Below are 23,512 nucleotides of genomic sequence, written 5' to 3' on the forward strand. Positions count from 1 at the left end.
AATGCGATTTCTATTGCATGTTTGTTGTTTCTCAAACCCTATGACAAATTCTAAAAATTGACAAGAAAAAAAACACAATGGTTTTGTTTCGAATTTCATTCTTTATTTAAAATTTTCATTTTTTTCTTTTAATAATTAATATGGTGCGTAAAATGGATCGGAGGACAAACACTGTTTCAACTCCAATCTGCTAATTGGATTCTCCTTATCGTCTGAAATAGACACTTTTGAAACAGAAAATTCTCCAGAATCTATACGTTGAATTGTATCATCATCCAGGCTGTTAAATCTTTTGGGTAAATATAAGATTTGATCATCCACCAAACGCAGCACTATAGAATCCCCATACTTTGTAGTTGTCCTATAGCATCCTTCAATAGAATAGTCCTTATGTGTAACCATATCCTTAATATGTAGGATACGTTTTAAATTTTTTTCATTGAAAATGGACACGACATCTATAGCACCGGACATATTTATTTATTTATTTACTCTAATTCAATTACGTTTTCTGAACTGTGGTATAATTCCAGAGAGCATATGGCTTTTATAAGCGATTGTTCAATCCCAGGCGATCAGAAAACTCCACACAGCCAATCAAGAAATGAAAACGAATAACACAAATATTCGTTTTCATTTCTCAGTCCGAAGATTTTTTGAATGACCTTGCGACCTATCATAGAAAGCCCATTAAAAAAAAAAAAGGCCCATGGACAGACACTCTGCCTCTGATTTTAGAATGCTAAACAAATCAATAGCATTCTCAACAGTGAAACACTTATCTCTTCACCCTACCCCTTTTTTCTATGACACATAAACAAACACCAAATCTAGGTTTCAGCGATTGTTCAATACTAGGCGATCAGAAAACTCCACTCTTACCTTGACATGTCTTTAATCCAAATATAATGTGCTTTACCCCCACTCTCCAACAACAACAAGTTAATGTGTACCCCATTTGGAACAACATTCTGGGATATGTGGTATGGCCCGATGACAGTGTCATCTTTCCGGTTATACCCATATACATTAATACTAACTCCTGGGTTCAGCTTTTCAAATTTTGGGATTTCTTGCACAGGCATAGGGAATTCTAGCCCTTCAAAATTTAAATTTATATTGTTTTCTAACAAAATATTCTGCTGCCTGATATCTACTCGATAGGATGAAGTTCGCGTTGGGTGGGTCGGCTTTGGGGAAGTTAACGCCGAAATGACACTCCATTTGAAGCAGTATTCATCCGTATTTCTGACATTGATACATGCTTTTTTCGAATATAATTTTGGTGGCGTTGGAATATATTGGGAACCACAAAAGCCAGACCATTTGTTGATGTTGATTTCAAATTTTTCAATTCGAGTCAAAGTCCATCCAGAGTCTCTTTCCTGGAAATCCGCCATTTGACTCTTTATTTCCTCAATATGCCTTTTAATGAAATCCTCAATGTTGTCTGACATAACCAGTCTCTACATTTTGGACACATGGTACATGTGTTGCATTTGGAGCTCTTCACCACCCAACTTTATGTATTCCCCAATTAGTTGGATATTTATCTTCAGACTTTTATTCTTCGCCAGTGAATTTAAAATTAACAGGTGTAAACTCTTGTTACATTCTTCGAATACCTCATTTATATCTATGGTATTCATATCGGTTAGGTACGTATAAGTTCCTACACGATTTTTAAATCCTGTCATCGTCTGTCTAAATTGGTTATTTATAATAACATCACTTTTTTGTATGTGTTTCGGAGACTGGTGATGTTTGAACCAATTCATTGGGTTTACATAGACGTTGCATATTTCACATACTTTATTTAAATTCCTCTGACCATGACTAGGCCCTGGTTGCTGGTCAAAATTAAACTGTTGCTGCTCAAATATGTTTGAGTGTTGCTCCAAGTTTTGATTTTGCTGCAGCAATTGTTGATGAAAGATAGGTCCTGGATGCTGCAGCAAGTTAAAATGTTGTTGTTGTTGGGACCCTGGATTAAGCCCTGGTTGCTGATCCCAATTATATTGTTGTTGGGGGTAGATTCCACCTCCCACGGACATGTTTATGTGTTGTAGCTGTTGTTGTTGTTGTTGCTGTTGTTGTTGCTGTTGTTGTTCCTGTTGTTGTCCAAAACCTTGTCTATGCATTGTCGCTTGGTGAATTTCCATATGTAATTTCAATGCATAGACATTTCGCACCATCAAACCACATAAACTACACGTTTTGTGTGTCTGCAAATGTTTTTGGAGTGTATTTTGGCTTTTGAACATTTTTCTGCATACTTTGCACGTCAACATTTGGGATTCCATTTTGTTTAAAGTTCTTTCAAATATTTCTTTTTTAAATTTTTATAAATAAAACTTTTATTAATTATTTTTGCAGCACAAGAAACAAATCGCAATTTTTTCTTAAAAGGTACGATTCTTTTCTTTTTTGTTTATATTTATTATTTTGCAACAAAAAGTCTCAACGTATTTTACGTGTTTTGATTTATTTATTTATTTATTTTTTTTTTTTGTATAACACCAAAAAAATTCACAACGTCCGTTTCTGTTTTTTTTTTGTTTGTTAACAAATGTTGTTTTTTTTTCACAACGTGTCCGTTTCTGTTTTTTTTTTCGTTTGTTTTTTTTTTTTTTGTAAAACACCAAAAAAATTAACAAAATTCTGTTTTTTTTTTTCAGTTTTTTTAAATGTTGTATTCACAACGTAAAACTCCGTGCATATGAATTGCTAAGTCGGGGTTTAGAATTCAATTGGGAACTAAAATTTCAAATGAATATACTATATATTTCTTCGAGGAATGAGATATTTATCCCTTTATAAATACACATTTCTTCTCAAAAGTAACAAATAAATAAAAAATCTAAACAAATAGACACATTGCCTGATTTTCATAGATATTTTGTATGCAATTAGACATCAATGTTTACATCTTACTAGGCGATCAGAAAACTCCACACAGTCAACCAAGAAATCAAATCGAATAACTCAAATTTTCCCAACAGCCAAAATCTTATCTCACCCCCCTCCATACCTTATCTTCACGATACATATACATCTTGGGTGGTCATTCTGTGCAATGACAAACAAATCAATAGGATTTCCCAACAGTGAAACACTTATCTCTTCCCCCTACACCTTCTTCCTCCAAATCTAGGTTTCAGCGATTGTTCAATACTAGGCGATCAGAAAAATCCACACAGCCAACCAAGAAATCAAATCGAATAACTCAAATTTTCCCAACAGCCAATCTCACCCCCTTCAAAAACCTTATCTTCACGATACATGTACATGCACATGCATTTCTTCAGAATCTCAGACGATCACTCTGTCTCTCATTTCAGAATGCTAAACAAATCAATAGCATTCTCAACAGTGAATCACTTATCTCTTCACCCTATCGCTTCTTCTATGGCACATAAACAAACACCAAATCTAGGTTTCAGCGATTGTTCAATACTAGGCGATCAGAAAACTCCACACAGTCAACCAAGAAATCAAATCGAATAACACAAAATTTCCCAACAGCCAAAATCTTATCTCACCCCCTCCCTATCTCATCTTCACGACACATGCACATGCATTTCTTCAGAATCTCAGACGGTCACTTTGTCTCCCATTTTAGAATGCTAAACAAATCAATAGCATTCTCAACAGCGAATCACTTATCTCTTCACCCTATCCCTTCTTCTATGGCACATATATAAACACCAAATCTAGGTTTCAACGATTGTTCAATACTAGGCGATCAGAAAAATCCACACAGCCAACCAAGAAATCAAATCGAATAACTCAAATTTTCCCAACAGCCAATCTCACCCCCTTCAAAAACCTTATCTTCACGATACATGTACATGCACATGCATTTCTTCAGAATCTCAGACGATCACTCTGTCTCTCATTTTAGAATGCTAAACAAATCAATAGCATTCTCAACAGTGAATCACTTATCTCTTCACCCTATCGCTTCTTCTATGGCACATAAACAAACACCAAATCTAGGTTTCAGCGATTGTTCAATACTAGGCGATCAGAAAACTCCACACAGTCAACCAAGAAATCAAATCGAATAACACAAAATTTCCCAACAGCCAAAATCTTATCTCACCCCCTCCCTATCTCATCTTCACGACACATGCACATGCATTTCTTCAGAATCTCAGACGGTCACTTTGTCTCCCATTTTAGAATGCTAAACAAATCAATAGCATTCTCAACAGCGAATTCTATGGCACATAAATAAACACCAAATCTAGGTTTCAACGATTGTTCAATACTAGGCGATCAGAAAACTCCACACACTTTTCCCAACAGCCAAACTCTTATCTCTCCCCATCCCTATCTCATCTTCACGATACATGCACATGCACCACACCGCCAGCCAATGCATTCAATACAATGACACTCATACATACAGGGAAAATTTTTTTTGATGACCTTATGACCTATCACAAAAAGCCCATTAAAAAAAGCCCATTAAAAAAAGCCCATAAAAAAAGGCCATTAAAGTGGATCAGTCTATACGTATTACACTACTATAACCGGCATAAACGGTTTTCATACAAATACGCAATTTTGAAAGGACATCCTTATTTTATTGTCACAAAAGTTCAAGGAAAAAAGCTAATTCAATAATTTATTAAAGTTGAACACATTTTTATACCCTGCGCAACACTGTGGAAAAGGGTATTATAAGTTAATGCATATGTTTGCAACACCCAGAAGGAGACGAGATAGACACATGGTGTCTTTGGCAAAAATGCTAAGGGTGGGCTCCTGAGTCGATACATCCATGTCCGTCCATCCGTCTGTCTGTGAACACATTTTTGTGATCAATATCTAGGTCGCAGTTTAAGTCCAATCGTCTTCAAATTTGGCACAAGTTCTTGTTTTGGGTCAGAATAGAACCCTATTGATTTTGGTTCAGATTTAGATATAGCTCCCATATATATCTTTCGCCCGATATGCTCTCATATGGACCCAGAAGCCAGGGTTTTACCCTGATTTGCTTGAAATTTTACACAAACATAACACTTGGTCGACTATACGGCCAAGTGTTATGTTTGTGTCGTGTGCAAAATTTGATTAAAATCGGATCAAATTTAGATATAGCTCCCATATATATCTTTCGCACGATATAGACTTATATGGCCCCAGAAGCAAGAGTTTTAGCCCAATTTGATTGAAATTGTGCACTAGGAGTACAATTAGTAGTGTAGTCAAGTGTGTTAAATTTTATTGAAATCGGTTCAGATTTAGATATAGCTCCCATATATATCTTTCGCCTGATTTTCCGTCATATGACAAAAGAGTTCAAAGTTGTAGTCCGATTTACGTGAAATTTTGCACAGGAAGTAGAATTAAAATACTATGTATGCATGTCAAGTTTGGTTGAAATCCGTTCAGATTTCTATATAGCTTCCATATATATGCTTTTCCGATTTGGGCAAAAATGACCAAAATACCCACATTTTCCTTATAAAATCGCCACTGCTAAGTCGAAAACTTGTAAAGGTGACTAAAATTTTCCTTTATTTCTAATACATATCTATCGACCAATAAAACATAAATACACTTTTACGAAGTTGCCTCAAAATTGATTCAGATTAAAATGTTTCCCATATTTTTTTGCTAACATAGTGTACCATCCCAGGATATTAGCAGACTTAAATTTTATGTTAGATTATAAATTTGATTCTGATGGAGTCAGATTTAAATGTATGTATTTGTATATATAGCACCCAAAATATTTGACGGATTTGATATATAATCGAAAATGTGAATTTACAAAGTGGTGCAGGGTATAATATAGTCGGCCCCGCCCGACTTTAAACTTTCCTTACTTGTTTTTTTTTTTTTAATTCAAATGTACGTTAATTTCATAGCAGTTCTTTAATTTTCCCAGTTGTATTTGTCTAATTTTGCCATTAAATTGTAAAATATAAAATCGGAAAGCTGTTTGTTGAGGCCTCGAAAACAACGGTTCTACTGGTCCACCGAAAATGGGACTGACAATCGGTGTATTAAGACAAACCGGTCCACCGGTCTTGATCATTCTAATTCCGGATGTGAACATTTACTTTATGAAGATAAAAAACATTCATTTTAAAATCAGTATTAACCCTTTCACTACCGATGTCCACTTAGAAGGACATTCGAAAAAGGCACCAAATTCTATTTTCGCACTTAGTTTCGATTTATTTGTCGATGTTATTTTAAAGTAGAGGCTTTAGTCTAAATAAGCGATAAATATTTTCCATATTGGTGAGCACTAAAATTAATTTTTATAAACTTCTTTAACAATAAACGAAAAATATGAAAATTTGAGACAATGTTTCTACTGTATGTTTCTAGTAAATGGACATTCATTCAATAGCTGATACTCTTCCGTGTTTTTTTTTTTTTTTTGTATTTTTTCTCACATTTTCAAAGATATTATAGACCAAATAGCGCTTCTTTTCGTAGGTTAGGTTAGGTTTAGGTGGCAGCCCGATCTATCAGACTCACTTAGACAATTCAGTCCATTGTGATACCACATTGGTGAACTTCTCTCTTATCACTGAGTGCTGCCCGATTCCATGTTAAGCTCAATGATAAGGGACCTCCTTTTTATAGTCGAGTCCGAACGGCGTTCCACATTGCAGTGAAACCACGTAGAGAAGCTTTGAAACCCTCAGAAATGTCACCAGCATTACTGAGGTGGGATAATCCACCGCTGAAAAACTTTTTGGTGTTCGGTCGAAGCAGGAATCGAACCCCCGACCTTGTGTATGCAAGGCGGGCATGCACCACGGTGGCTCCCGCCATTGCACCACGGTGGCTCCCGCTTCTTTTCGTAAGGCCATTTGGTCACAATTCAAGAATCAAGTTTTCAGACCAAGCTCATATAACTCTTGAAGTAATTGAGGTAGGTCCTCAAAATGACAATGTTTGCTCCACATGCTATTATTACTAGTAAAATCAGTAGAAAATTTAAAGTTTTTACAATTAGGTTTATTTCGGTAGTGAAAAAGAAAAGTTTAAAAAGTTCCCACTGAATTTATCGTGGAATAGCACATATATGTTATGTGTTTGTTTCTTCTATTCACAGCAAAACAAAAAAGTTCTCATGTGCGACACAAGGTGATCGACCATGTAAGCACCCCTTATTGTTGTTTGCCTTTTGCTCTTTCTACAGGCGCCATATTCTCACACATTGCCATTAATGTATCCTTAAGTTTAATAATTTAGTATTCGAATATGTTCTCATAAGCAGAATAATAGTTCATATATTTTAAAATTAGAAAAGTGGTAAAGCGTCATGCTTTTTTTTTTAGTAAAGTAACTTTTATACAAATTGTACAGCCTACATATATTATTTATGTACACATTTTTTGTATTTTATCCAAATGTAAACCAAGTTTTAACCAATTTCGCTCCGTAGTTTAATTTTTAGAATACACCAACATAAGGAAGATGAGTACCACAAATATATTTCAAGAGCAGGGTTAGTTTTGGACGACGCGAGAAAACAACATTTTTGCGATAAAAATAGTCTTAGTTTAAAAATAATATTTTGCTTTTCTAATATGTTTGAGGTGATCATATTCCTTCTATGTGTGCAGTTGGAATGACTTTTTTTTTCAAAAATTTTAATTACGTATGTAAAGTATAAAATTCCAAAAACAAATCCTAATGTAAGAGTAAGCCCCATATTTCTGCACATAAAATAAATTCTCCCTTGAAAATAGATAAATTTGATTCTTTTTCAAAACATTCAAAATAATAAAAAAGGAGCATTTATTTCAATAACGTTTGTGATAATAAAATTTATAGTGAAACCTCTCAAAAGTTGACAACGGTCGCCCAAATCTTGTCCACATTTGGCCTCCAGTTTTTTTCTCTTTAATGAAAAGTGCATCTTTTATTATTATTTGTGGAACCGTCCTAGATTATTTTTATACCCCCCACCCATAGGATGGGGGTATATTAACTTTGTCATCCCGTTTGTAACACATCGAAATATTGCTCTAAGACCCCATAAAGTATATATATTCTGGGTCGTGGTGAAATTCTGAGTCGATCTAAGCATGTCCGTCCGTCCGTCTGTTGAAATCACGCTAAATTCCGAACGAAACAAACTAACGACTTGAAACTTGGCACAAGTAGTTGTTATTGAACTTTTACGAATAGCCCCCATATAAACCGACGCTCAGATTTGCGGAGCCTCTTGGAGGAGAAAAATTCATCCGATCCGGTTGAAATTTGTTACGTGGTGTTAGTATATAGTCTCTAACAACCATGCAAAAATTGGTCCATATCGATCCATAATTATATATAGCCCCCATATAAACCGATCCCCAGATTTGGCTTGCGGAGCCTCTAAGAGAAGCAAATTTCATCCGATCCGCCTGAAATTTGGTTTATGCTGTTAGTATATGGTACCTAACAACCATGCAAAAATTGTTCCACATCGGCCCCCCCCCCCCCATATAAACCGATCCCCAGATTTGACATCCGGAGCCCCTTGGTAGAGCAAAATTCACCCTATCCGGTTAAAATTTGGTACGTGGTGTTAGTATATGGTCTCTAAAAACCATGCAAAAATTGATCCATACCGGTCTTAATTATATATAGCTCCCATATGAACCGATCCCCAGATTTGACCTCCGGAGCTCTTGGAGGACCAAAATTCATCCGATCAGGTTGAAATTTGTTACGTCGCGAAATTTGGTGCATTGCGCTAATATATGGCCGCTGAAAACCATGCCAAAATTGGTCCATATCGGTCTATAGTTATATATAGCCGATCTCCAAAAATAATCTACCAAAATTTTATTTCTATAGAAAATTTTGTCAAAATTTTATTATTGTAAAAAATTTTGTCAACATTTTATTTCATTAGAAAATATTGTCAAAATTTTATCTCTATAGAAAATTTTGTCAAAATTTTATTAAAATTGAAAATTTTGTCAAGATTTTATTTCTATAGAAAATTTTGTCAAGATGTTGTTTCTATAGAAAATTTTGTCAAAATTTTATTTCTGTAGAATTTTTTTTCAAACTGATGTATATACCTATTTAATCGGCCTGTTTTGTTTAATGTATACCCCGTATGGGCTAACTTACAATTTAGAAGACGGTGTTCAGAAGTTTTAAGATACCTTGCCATCGACAAGTGTTATCGCAACCCAAGTATTTCGATTGTGCATGACAGTTTTTAGTACAAGTTCCTATGTCATCCTTGGTGGAGGGTACATAAGATTCGGCCTGGCCGAACTTACGGCAGTATATACTTGTTTTTTCTCCCATTCTTAGAAACTTGCAATGGTCTTTATGTAAAGTTAATTTCATATGAACAAATAGCCAACGGGTGACTTGGCAAGGTGGAAAAATTCTCACATACTACACTGAAACGAAAATGGATAAGCTTTTGTGGCAAAAATGTTCCTTGTTCACCGAAAAAAAAATAACATTTTGCTCTTGAAACATTTTTGGAGTGATCATATTCTTTCTCTGGGTGCAATTTCAACAATTTTGGTTTTACTTAAATTAATCTGGTATTGATTCCGAGCCAATGAAGCGAGATTTTACACTAAGGAAACATTTAAAATACAATGTTTTCTTAAATTTAGGTTATGTCTACTTGATACAAGGACACAAATATTAATTTATTCGTTTTTCTGTCTGTTTCCATCTTTTAACGTGAAAGTCTTATAAACGTTTTAAACGCATCGTAAAAAGATTCCTTAAAATAAAGTGTTGAATTTTGGAACGCTTTTTAGCTTTGTAGTATAACTACAAAAATATTGAATTTGAAAACAAATTGATTGAAATGAATAATGAACAATTTTTGAGATTTATGAAAATCAAATTGTTCTTAATTCAATCGATATTTTTCTATTGGAAGATAACCATTTAAAAACCACATTACCTAACTCTAAGGCCAAAGCGTCTTGCGCCTTTAGGTCAAGAAAAAATCTTTGTATCAGAGAAAAGCTCTTCTACAAATCTGGCAAACGGAATTTATTCTTGGAATTTTAAATCTTTTTTCTTACGATAATATTTTTTCAGTGTACATTTAATTTCATACTTTTTCTTCATTTTCCATTAACAAACTGAAGGATTTCTAGGTTATTACACTGCCGCGAACCATCACCTTCAGTGATTACAATCACTAACAGATATCAAACATTGTTCTTTGGAACAGGTAAATTTTCTATTCACTCAATATGAATGTCTATAAAATTTCCATTCATAGTTTATATGACATTTGTTTATTTTTATCGGGTAGATTTGTTCATATTTCTTATGAATGGGCTTTCAGTCAATTGACCTTGCTACGCTTGCTATTGCAAATATACTTCGTTTTTTTTTGCTTCTAGATTGTAAATTTACTTTACTTTTAATATATTAAAAAAAATGTTTTCCAAACCCCCCATCTGTCTTGCTCAAGGACTTTGAAATTTTAGATTCTATAGGAAAATTCCCTTCAAGGACTGTTATCATAAATTTCCACTTGTCTAAACATAGACAGTATGCAAAAACAAAAACAATGACAATGAATATCCGCCTCGCAGCAGGGAAAATATCCTGCCGAACGAAATTTTATATCAATCCAATCGAAAGGAATAGACAAAATAGAAAATGAAAACAATAATCTGGGGTGGTTACTCTAATAGAAATAAATTAAAAAATGTATCTATAGTTCAGACAAATTGCATGAAAAAAAAAAATGTTGAAGCCTTGTTATGGGAGACTATGTGGAAAAATATTGCACAAAACCATATATCTACAGGGAATATATTTAAAATTTTTTAATTTCCAAATTAAGTTTTTATAAACGAAGTCATGTTGTTCTAGATGTTTGGCCAAAATTAAAAAAAAAAAACATAATTACACTAGTTTACAAAATAAAATTAGGCAATTGAGTGAATAAATCCGATGTCATATAAATCATATAAATATGACCCAATCACCCACACAAATACGCATGTTTGTTTGGCCAACTGGCATTTTTGTGTGGGTGAGTGCCTCATATTTATAAAAAAAATTTTAACCTTCATTTTCGAATGCAGCAGATCAAAATACATAAGAAAAGTCACCTCTCATCAAATGTACATTTTCAGTGTAAATTTTATTTCTATTTATAAATTTACTTGATCCAATCAATGTCTGGGGTTTTTAGATATCTGGTCAAAATTAAAAAATATATATTATTTTTTTATTTATTGAAGGGCTTACTCATTTCACCAAAAATGTAGAATTTTTATAAAAATTCAAATATAATATATTATTTGTTTAGTTATTGAAGGGCTTACTCATTTCACCAAAAATGTAGAATTTTTATAAATTTTATTTATTTAAAATTTATTTTTTTAGATGCCTGGCCAAAATAAAAAAAATATATATTGTATTACTTATTTATTTCAACAAAATTTAGCATTTTTATACCCTCCATCATAGGATGGGGGTATATTAACTTTGTCATTCCGTTTGTAACACATCGAAATATTGCTCTAAGAACCCATAAAGTATATATATTCTGGGTCATGGTGAAATTCTGAGTCGATCTAAGCATGTCCGTCCGTCCGTCCGTCTGTTGAAATCACGCTAACTTCCGAACGAAACAAGCTATCGACTTGAAACTTGGCACAAGTAGTTGTTATCGATGTAGGTCGGATGGTATTGAAAATGGGCCATAGCGGTCCACTTTTACGTATAGCCCCCATATACAGGGACCCTCAGATTTGGCTTGTGGAGCCTCTAACAGAACCATATTTCATCCGATCCGGCTGAAATTTGGTACATGGTGTTGGTATATGGTCTCTAACAACCATGCAAAAATTGGTCCACATCGGTCCATAATTATATATATATATATAGCCCCCATATAAACCTATCCCCAGATTTGGCTTGCGGAGCCTCAAAGAGAAGAAAATTTCATCCGATCCGGCTGAAATTTGGTACATGATGTTAGTATATGGTCTCTAACAACCATGCAAAAATTGGTCTACATCGCTTCATAATTATATATAGCCCCCATATAAACCGATCCCCAGATTTGGCTTGCGAAGTCTCCAAGAGAAGCAAATTTCATCCAAGCCGGTTGTAATTTGGAACATGGTGTTAGTATATGATCTTTAACAACCGTGCCAGAATTGGTCCATATCGGTCCATAATTATATATAGCCCCCATATAAAACGTTCTCCAGATTTGACCTCCGGAGCCTCTTGGAGGAGCAAAATTCATCCGATCCGGTTCAAATTAGGAACGTGGTGTTAGTATATGGTCGCTAACAACCATACCAAAATTGGTCCAATCACACAAAAATTGGTCCATATCGGTTCATAATCATGGTTGCCACAAGAGCCAAAAAAAATCTACCAAAAGTTTATTTCTATAGAAGATTTTGTCAAAATGTTATTTCTATAGAAAATTTTGTCAAAATTTTATTTCTAGAGAAAATTTTGTTAAAATTTTATTCGGTTCATAATAAAATTTTCATAATTTTCAAAATTTTATTTCTATAGAAAATTTTGTCAAAATTTTATTTCTATAGAAAATTTTGTCAAAATTTTATTTCTATAGAAAATTTTGTTCAAGTTTTATTCGGTTCATAATCATGGTTGCCAGTCGAGCCACAAATAATCTACCAAGATTTTATTTCTATAGAAAATTTTGTTAAAATTTTATTTCTGTAGAATTTTTTGTCAAAATTTACTTTCTATAGAATATTTTGTCAACATTTTTATTTCTATAGAAAATTTTGTGAAAATTTTATTTCTATAGAAAATTTTGTTAAATTTTTTTTTCTGTAGAAAATTTTGTCAAAATTTTATGTCTACTTTGCCAAACTGAATTATATACGTTTTGGATCGATCTTTTTTGATTTAATATATACTACACGGTTGAAAAAGACTGTTTTTCATATGTTTGGCTATAAACATTATAAGTTTGGAACACAAATTTTTAAACACAATATTTTTGAGTGCAAGCATATAATGTTCATAAACTAGCATAACATGTTTGGGACATATATGTTAATATGTTAGAACATATTATGTTTGGGACATAAAATGTTTGTAAATATAATATGCTTGGATGCAAACATATATTAATTTAGAAATAGCCTATAAACATATATGTGTTTAGTAGCTTGGAGCGCTATTTAACAGGGAGCGATATTGAATTAAGTTGGTGGTTGCTTGTTATTACAAAATTAACATTTTATTTTTCCTTGGGCAATTGATCAGCTACTTCTTTGATAACCTAACCTAACCTAACCTAACCTTCTTTGATCCTTACAAACTGTGTGGTCCGCTGTTCGAATCCCCGTCCGGCAAAAGGTAAAATTAAAATAAAATAAAAATCATAAAATTGAATAATTTCTTCTACAATGTTTGTATTACAGAAAAAGGTGCTAAGAACTAAAAAATCTCGTGGAAGTGAGAAAGATGTGGGGGAATATACAATTAAGCAGAAGCAAAATTTTGAGTATTCAGGTCGAAAACCTATGTTGTTAGCACCTATATTACCTGTTTATTTTCATAATTCATTATGATTGTAAATATATAAATAAATAAATAAAATTTTGAGCACAATATTGTTTGGGAGAATTTTTTTAAGCATATAATATTTTTGGGTGCAAAATGCTTCCAAACATATTATATGTTCACATAATAACATATTGTTTTTTAGAAGACAACATTATTGAATTTGGATGCAAAAATACAAAATGTTTGGAACTTAGACTACCCAAACATATATTGTTTAGACCAATATGCTTTCAAACATATTATATATTGGAAGAGATCAAACATATAAATGTTTGGGCAATACCCAAAAATGTATATGCTTGAAGCAAAATATGTTTGGGAGTATATGTTACAGAAGCGATTTTTTGTGAGGGTGTACGTATGGACTTACATACAATTTAGAAGATGGTGTTAGGAGGTTTTAAGATACCTTGCCATCGACAAGCGTTACCGCAACTTAAGTAATTCGATTGTGGATGGCAGTTATTAGAAGAAGTTTCTACGTAATCCATGATGGAGGGTACATAAGCTTCGGCCTGGCCGAACTTACGGCCGTATATACTTGTTTTAGTTCCAGTTATTCAGACCTTTTATACATTTTATTTAAATGAATCAACCCCTCACCCTCTCTTCCAATGGAAACCATTAACCATTTCTGTAAATTAAAATTAAGAGTTAAATTTAAATTAAAACTCACCTATTATTACATGAACGTAGACACTTGAGGATTTTGCTATCGTGGGCACACAGGTGTAGTTTCCTGTGTCACTTGGCATGGCTCGGCGTATTTTCAATCTGTAAAATTTAAATGACACAATACATGCAGATCAATGTCAATTCCTTGTAATCTTTTAATAAAAGTTTTTTTTTTTTTTGGTTTACTTTCGCGACTCGCGACTACAACAACTTACCTGGATGTCAGGCCATCAGACCAATCGTTTTCCATGGTAATTCTGGTCCCACTATCAATTTCATTCTGATTTGTGGACATGTCAATTATTTCCAAACCTTTAATGACACAAAAAAAAAAACACATAAAAGCGACGGTATTAAAATCAACATTTATTAAAAACGAAATGAGCTCAAAAGAGGAAAAAACTATTAAAAATAAATTACAAAAATATATATCCTACAAGCGGAGAAGAGAAAACGGCAGGATCCTATTTTTAATGTAAAGTGATTACATTGGACATAATAAACCACAATTAAATTAACACATTCATTATCTCTGGCCCCGTAGTTGGAACAGCTACTGGTCAAGGGAAGTGTTTTTCTTTTTTTTTTAATTCTGTGTCATCAGTCGTTTATTTTATGGTTTTGTTAGTAATTTGCCTCCGCTGGTTTTTTTTCTGTTGAGGGGGAGCTGATTTTAATTGCTCATTTCTGAAGGTACTTCTTTCAGTGGTCTCTGTCGTTTTGTCCTCATTATCGTTTACGTTTGGACAGTCAGTCGTATTCACCATCAAAATGAATCGTCTGACAAATTACCGGGCAGAGTTGAACAAAAATGAACAGTTCTCAGTGTCTTTTGTGTGATATGAGATTTTAAATTACCTTTATACCAAAATATATTGCCCAATTCATGAGGTCCTTGCATAATTTTACAGGTTAAATTTATGTCACTGCCGCTTTTCACATATAAATCAGTGGGTCCAATGATGTTGGCCTTGAGTTCTGCAAAGAGAAAGAGAGAAAGTGTAAAGATTAATGAGAGAAAGTGTTAAATGCTTTATAAATTATTAACACTCCTAGAAAATCTCACAATTAAAGGCTTCTTTTTTTGGAAAATTTAATTTAATTTAAATTCCTGTTCTACATTCTCGATATCGAAACAATGTGGATGGATTTTAGTAGAAAAGAGAGATATGTGAAATTTTAAAGAGAAGATGAGAAGAGACTAGTGAAAACTGCAATGGGATCCCGCGTGCACAGTTGGTAAGAATCTACCAAAAATGGTATATTATTTACTGTTTGGTAGACTTCTTAATGTTTTGGTATATTTTGCGAAACATTCTTCTCCAACTAAAAGGTACTTCAATTTTCTATAGAAATATAATTTTCGTTTTGTTTGTTATTGTTGGCTTCTCTTCAATCGTTATTGTTGTTTTTGATCTCAGCTTAAAGCCATGCATTGACTAAACTACAAGTGTAGCTTAACCAAAGGAGGAAAAGTATTTATTCTGATAATTGGTTGATAGTTTTGCTGCAAGTAGAGGATGCTGATGAGGAATGTGGTAATTCCGAAACAGCTGTACATCCAACCATCTTGCAGTCTATAGAGCTTTGCCCAAATAAATTTGACACGCATATTTTTCCCCTTTTGGTTAAGCTACACTTGTAGTTTAGTCAATGCATGGCTTTAAGCTGAGATCAAAAACAACAATAACGATTGAAGAGAAGCCAACAATAACAAACATGGCTTTAAGCTGAGATCAAAAACAACAATAACGATTGAAGAGAAGCCAACAATAACAAACAAAACGAATGAAGATAGAGGAAGCACGCTCAAAAACAAACCCAGTCAACTATATTCAAATCGATGATTTGAGTTTGACAAAGGAAAAGAGATATGCTTGCAAATTTGTTTAGGTAGTAGCCGACTATCAAACCCTTTTTCGGAAGGTTCAAGTATAATTCACTTTGGGTTGAGTAAATTACCCGAATTTATTCTGATAATTGGTTGATAGTTTTGCTGCAAGTAGAGGATGCTGATGAGGAATGTGGTAATTCCGAAACAGCTGTACATCCAACCATCTTGCAGTCTCTAGGGCTTTGCCCAAATAAATTTGACAAGCATACTTTTCCTCTTTTGGTTAAGCTACACTTGTAGTTTAGTCAATGCATGGCTTTAAGCTGAGATCAAAAACAACAATAACGAAATATAATTTTGGAAAAATATAGAATATATATAGAAAATAAATTTTGGCAGCATTTTCTATAGAAATATAATTTTGGAAAAATTTTCTATAGAAATAAATTTTGACAAAATTTTCTATAGAAATAAAATTTTGGCAGCATATTCTATAGAAATAAAATTTTGACAAAATTGTCTATAGAAATAAAATATTGACAAAATTTTCTATATAAATAAAATGTTGACAAAATTTTATATAGAAATAAAACTTTGACAAAATTTACTATAGAAATAAAATGTTGACAAAATTTTCTATATAAATAAAATGTTGACAAAATTTTATATAGAAATAAAACTTTGACAACATTTTCTATAGAAATAAATTTTGACAAAATTTTCTATAAAAATCAAATTTTGACAGCATATTCTATAGAAATAAAATTTTGACAAACTTTTCTATAGAAATACAATTTTGACAAAATTTTCTATAGAAATAAAATTTTGACAAAATTTTCTTTAGAAATAAAATTTTTACAAAATTCTCTATAGAAATAAAATTTTGGAAAAATTTTTTATAGAAATAAATTTTGACAAAACTTTCTATAGAAATAAATTTTGACAAAATTTTCTATAGAAATAAAATTTTGACAACATTTTCTTTAGAAATAAAATTTTTACAAAATTCTCTATAGAAATAAAATTTTGGAAAAAATTTTTATAGAAATAAATTTTGACAAACCTTTCTATAGAAATAAATTTTGACAAAACTTTCTATAAAAGTCAAATTTTGACAGCATATTCTATAGAAATAAAATTTTGACAAAAGTATCTATAGAAATAAAATTTTGACACATTTTTCTATAGAAATAAAATTTTGCAAAATTGTCTATATAGAAATAAATTTTTGACAAGACTTTCTATAGAAATAAAATTTTGACAAAATTTTCTATATAAATACAATTTTGACAAAATTTTCTATAGAAATAAAATGTTGACAAAATTTTCTATAGAAATAAAATTTTGACGAAATTTTCTATAGAAATAAAATTGTGACTAAATTTTTTATAGAAATAATATTTGGCAAAATTTTCTACAGAAATAAAATTTTGACAAAACTTTCTATAGAAATAAAATTTTGACGAAATTTTCTATAGAAATACAATTTTTACAAAATTTTCTATAGAAATAAAATGTTGACAAAATTTTCTATAGAAATAAAATTTTGACAAACTTTTCTATAGAAATAAAATGTTGACAAACTTTTCTATAGAAATAAAATTTTGGCGAAATTTTCTATAAAAATAAAATTTTAACAAAATTTTCTATAGAAATAAAATTATGACAAAATTTTCTACAGAAACAAAATTTTAACAAAATTTTCTATAGAAATAAAATGTTGACAAAATTCTCTATAAAAATAAAATTTTGACAAAATTTTCTATAGAAATAAAATTTTGACAAAATTTTCTATAGAAATCAAATTTTGACAAAACTTTGTATAGAAATAAAGTTTAGACAAAATTTTCTCTGGAAATAAAATTGTGACGAAATTTTCTATAGAAATGGAAATGTTCTATACACTCAAAATAAACTTTACTGGGATCCAAAGATTTTGACCTTCCTTTAAGGATTTTGGTATTGATTCCGAGCCAAAGATGCGGCTTCTTTAAAATAAAGACATTTTTTAGCGACATATCTGGCTTTAAATCTGGGATCAATAAAATTAAATTTAAGATAGAGATTCCATTTATCGAATTTTAATTCACTTTTCGCGGTATATTCATAAAGCTATTCATGGACAAAGAAATGACACCTTAAAAATCCAAATTATTACAGTACGTTATTACATCAACGTACAAAATGGTTTCTTAATTCCAAAAAATTTTAAACCAAGGATGCTAAATCTTGAAAATAAGTCTAAGCTTACATTTGAAGCGTTTTTATCTTAAATCTAAAGTTCCAATATTTCAGTTAATTTAAGGACAATTTCTTTAAATCAAAAATGTGTTTCTTTACTTTATGGAAAATTAGCCTTAGTTCAAAGACATGCGACTTTAACGGGGGACGCAAATTTACAACGGGGGACGCAAATTTACAAATGTGTCCTAAATTTAATGAAAAAAAATTTTTTGAAGCAAAGATTATAAACTTTATTTTAATTAAATTTCATTATTTTAAGAAATTTGTCCTTAATATTTTGTAAATTTCGCATCCTATAAACTAGGTTGCGAAATCTTTAATATCACGTAAATATTTTTTCACTGGAAAAAAACATCTTTGATTTTAACTTAAACCCATGCGTTAACTAAACTAAAAAAGTTGCTTAACCATTAGGGAAAAAATTTGTCAAATTTATTTGGAATTTTAATTTTGTAAATTTTTGGTAAAATTTTCTTAAAATAAAAGTTAATTTTCAACATTTTGATCTAAAATGTATTTCAAACTCCCATATGACAAATTAAGTAAATATTTTTCAACATATTCAGAAAAATTTATTCGACATAATTATTTGATGTTCTCTAGGAAAACTTTGTATATTTAGGACAAATTGGAGTTCAAATTTAGATCGACTCAAGGGTCGGCCCTGAGCATAATTGAAAAAAGACACTATGTGTCTATTGCATCTCCTTCGGGATATTGCAAACATATGCACAATCTTTCAAAGTGTGGCGCAGGGTATAAAAACCGAATAAATTTTTAAACAATTTGTTTGTAAAAATAAGTAAATTTATGAAATTCTAATTTGTTCAAATGTAAGGCCTAATTTGAGCATAATTTTTTAATGCATAAAAACTGTTGAAAAAAAAGATTAAAAAATGTTGTTTTTTTAGATCCGAAAGTGGTGTCATAGGGCAGAAATCATCTTTTTAAGCATCCACTGGATAGATTTCCTTCCTATGTGAAGTTATTTCCATATTTCGTATTTAATTAAAAAAAAAATAAGAAATACTTAAAAAATACTTTTTCGGTTTCTGCCGCTAACTTTTTAATTTTTATTTTGTATACTTATATTGCTTAATATTTTGTATACTCAGTACAATTTTGAAAATTTAAATTTATTGGGAAAACTGCGAACAACAACGGATTTTTATATATTACCACATAATAACTTCTTGTGTAGTGAAACTTATAATTCTGTACCGGAATTAACCCTCTAATGCCCCAATTTTTTTTTGTCTGCTGATTAAATATTCAATGCTAACGACACAAAAGCAAGAAAACTAATCAAGAAAATTTTATATGTGTAAATTCAGTATATGTTGCAAAGGCTCTTGAACAGGTTCAACTAAGTTTTCTTTTTATTTTATTCATTTTTGTTGACTTAAGGTGTGTTTTACTAAAAGCTTCCTTATTTAATGAAGCCCGCCTAAAAGCGGGATTGGGCATTAGAGGGTTAAAGTAACTTTTGTTCTCTGTAGTCTTTGTATTCAGTTAGAGGAGTCAAAAGTTATATCCCTACAAGAAATTGGTGCAAATTGCCACTGACGGACCTATCACATGACTAGTACCGGTGATCTAGTTTGTCACTGTTTTTAAGTACTCATAATTTATTGATTTCCATTCTTATTATAAAAATCTTATTGGATCTACATCAAAAGTTTTTCATTCCAGATGCGATTCGGATAACCAAAAATGAAACCGATTCCTAAGAGCTTGTCCGAGACTGGTTAATGAGGACTTGTCTATGGGGTCTACTATTAAATTGTCCCAGGACGTGTCCTTTGGAATGAGTCCAAGACGTGTCTTAAAGTGTAAATTAACCCCATCAATGACAAACCCATGTTAAAGAAACCGGTCCCTTCCATACGTCTTGACCAGAACTAGGACTGGTCCATAAACACCACACATGAAAAAACAGTGAACCCACGAGGAAGAAAACATTTAGTTATTTTTAGATTTTCTTTTAATATTTTTAGAAAATTTTAACTAAACCGCTGACATCGCGCCGATATCACAAAAATAAGTAAATATTTTTCGACAAATTCAAGAAAATTTATTAGACATAATTAATTTTTTTCACTTGTTAAAGAAAATTTTGTAGTTTGAATGAAAAACATGGAGTTCAAGATTGCAAGAATGTCTTTAGAGGCATTCGAAATTCATGATGGGCACATTTGTAATAAAATTAACAAATTTAAAGTAATAATGAACTATTTTGTGAGAAGTACGAATTTAGTAAAACTTTTTACTTCATTTGTGTATATTTTTTTCCCGTTTTTTAGTTCATTTAACTAACGTACGCAAAAAATTATTAGAGTAAAGAAAACTTTCTCCATATATAATAATTCCGTGAACTAAAATAAAGTTAAATTGGCTTTAGTGAAATAGAGAGTTCACTTTTTTTTTTTGAGTGCAAGAACTAGTCATGTACAGTTCCTGTGGTTGATCCGTTATGAATGATTTTTCATTCTAAGAATTTCAAAAATATTCATTATATCCTAAACCAGGGTATAATAAGTTTGATCGGTCAAAAAATGTGCCTACCAGAAATATTGATTTTAGACGCCATAAAATATATACCGATCGACTCAGAATCACCTCCGGAGTCGATCTAGCGCTTGGTGTCCGTCCGTCTGTCCATGTATTTGTTGTTCACAGGATTCCGGTCGCAATTATTAACCGATTTGGATGAAATTTGGTACGGGGTGTTTTTTTGGGCACAAGGACGAACTCTATTGAATTTGGATGAAATCGGATCAAATTTAGATATAGCTCCCATATATATGTATCGCCCGATTTCGACAAATGGAGTCACGTTGCGCTTTTTTACAAACCGATCGTCATCAAATTTTGCGTAAACTTTTTCATCATCCTTAAAGTCTGCAAAATTTCATCGAAATCGGTTTAGATTATATCTAATTATACAATTTATTCGAGCTTTATGGACAGATATAGATTAAGGAACTTAATCCTTAATCTATATCTGTCCATAAAGCTCGAATAAATTGTATAATTAGATATAATGCATTTTGGACGTCAATTGCCTGTTTCGGTATCAGGCTAACATGTAATATAGTTTAGATTATATCTAAATCTCCCTAAAGCTCCCATATATATTTATCGCCCGATTTTCCCAAATTTGGCCATAAAAGCCTTATTTATTAAGCGATCTTACTCAAACTTGGCTTACTCTAATCTTTTCTGGTACTGACAATATGTGCTAAAAATAATCGAAATCGGTTCAGATTTAGATATAGCTTCTATATATATGTATCGTCCGATTTTGCCAAATTTGGCTGTAAAAACCCTTATTTATCAACCGATAGTACTCAAAGTTGGCTAAATGTAATCTGCTATAGCTTTAACTGTATGTGCGAAATCTCATCGAAATCGGTTCAAATTTAGATATAGCTCCCATATATATGTATCGCCCGATATTGAAAAATTTGCCCTTAAAAACCTTATTTTTGACCATAGGGGCCTCATTTATTAACTGATCGTACTCAAATTTTACACAAGGTAACCTTCTGTGGTATCAATCATACCTGCAAAATATTATACAAATTGGTTCAGATTTAGATATAGGTGCCATATATATGCATCTCTCGATTTTGTCATATTTGGCCATAATACTCTTATTTAATAACCTATGTTATTCATATTTCAAATTTTGATTTACCACCTGCTCGTATTTAGACTTACATGTAGCTCTTACATAATATTATTGCCCGATTTTTACAAATTTGTATTTATTACCCACAACTAATTGACCGATTTCCTCTTTCAATATTAGTGGCATACTAACTCTTTTGGTGCAAAATAAACTATAGCTCTTAATATTAGACATTTCTGCTCAAATTGTGACAAGACTCCCGTAAATATGTTCCCCCTTTATGTTCTACAAAACCTATACCAATGATACTCCAAAACCTATACCAATGATACCCCACAAATGCTTATGTTTACTAATTCAGTAGGGGTGATTTAGGGTATGACATAGTCGGCCCCGCCCGACTTTCTACTTTACTCACTTGTTTTTGATTATGAACGTACGTTTTATTTAGAAATACCGTGAAAGACCGTTTTTCATTCGAAATGATTTTCATGTTATTTACAGGAACACCATATGTATAAATTCCTCATGATATAATTTTCTTATTTGTCTAAACTTTTACAGCCATCACCACAGTGTAGCTCCTTAAGTCCCATTTTCAATATCTTATTTCTCAGTATTATCTACAATGGCTTAAAACTAAAATATATATACACAAGAAATATTTCATAGAGCTATTGTAAAATAGACCCTTTTCTATGTATTGTAATTTTAAGCTATTGTAATGAATTATTTTTTGAAAGGGAATATTTTATTTTTTTGTGGGGAAATTGATAACGATAGAGAACAATTTTGAAACCATACCCACCACTCTAAATTAACAAAGCCAACTAGAACCCAGCCATTTATTATCATCTAATAAAAATAACCTTTGACTTTTAAGGAAATATCGATTTCTAAGACTACAACCACAAATTTTTATAGAGAATGGAGTCAAACTAGAAAAAAAACATAAGGTGAAATGAAATCTTATTATTTTCCATACCAAATATGTTTTTTTGTGTAAATATATTTCATATTTCTTTTATTCTTTTCTTTTTTCTTTGGCAGAAAACGTATTCATAGCATATTTCTTCCGGCAGAGGTATTATATTGAAAATAAGTATTGTTTGATATCTGCATATGTTTGAAATTCCAAACACATAACCCAACCCAAGCAATTTAAACCAGCCATAGTGGGTTGGCTCTACTTTCACAAATACAATAGAGTTTAAGTCCCTTTTTCCCTTTTATTGAATTCCTAGTGAGTATACATAAGCACATTCGCTATGATGGAAGAGTATTTAAACCTTTGAAATATTTCCAAAACCCCTTTATCTTAGAACCATTGAACACCAAACTTTTCCCATTACTTTTGTTTTTCAAATGCTTTGAAAAATATTTGGAAAGTGCCAGAAAAAGGGAATTTATTCACTGAAGGATTGCTTAACAATACTTGAGTCAAAATTTTGTTTAAACATTTGAAATTCAATATAATTCAATAATTCCACCCCTCTCTCTTACACACACACACACACACACACTTCTAAGAAATGTTTTAGAAATTAGGTTGAAGTTAGAGTATGGGAGAGTTTTGTTTTTCTATTCAT

General features: G+C 31.7%; 1 protein-coding gene across 1 annotated transcript in view; it reads right to left on the reverse strand.

Annotated features, from left to right (window-relative positions):
- dpr1 (defective proboscis extension response 1) overlaps positions 1–23,512 on the reverse strand; it is a 707,346-nt gene that overhangs the window by 199,181 nt on the left and 484,653 nt on the right. Inside the window, exons 5-7 of the mRNA XM_075312145.1 lie at positions 15,070–15,189; positions 14,427–14,523; positions 14,213–14,310 (exon numbers count right to left, since the gene is read on the reverse strand). Of these exons, the coding sequence (XP_075168260.1) occupies positions 14,213–14,310; positions 14,427–14,523; positions 15,070–15,189 (315 nt within the window). The remainder of the gene's footprint in view (positions 1–14,212; positions 14,311–14,426; positions 14,524–15,069; positions 15,190–23,512) is intronic.

The sequence above is a fragment of the Haematobia irritans genome, chromosome 5 (genome assembly GCF_050003625.1).
Source record: "Haematobia irritans isolate KBUSLIRL chromosome 5, ASM5000362v1, whole genome shotgun sequence".
Classification (NCBI taxonomy): domain Eukaryota; kingdom Metazoa; phylum Arthropoda; class Insecta; order Diptera; family Muscidae; genus Haematobia; species Haematobia irritans.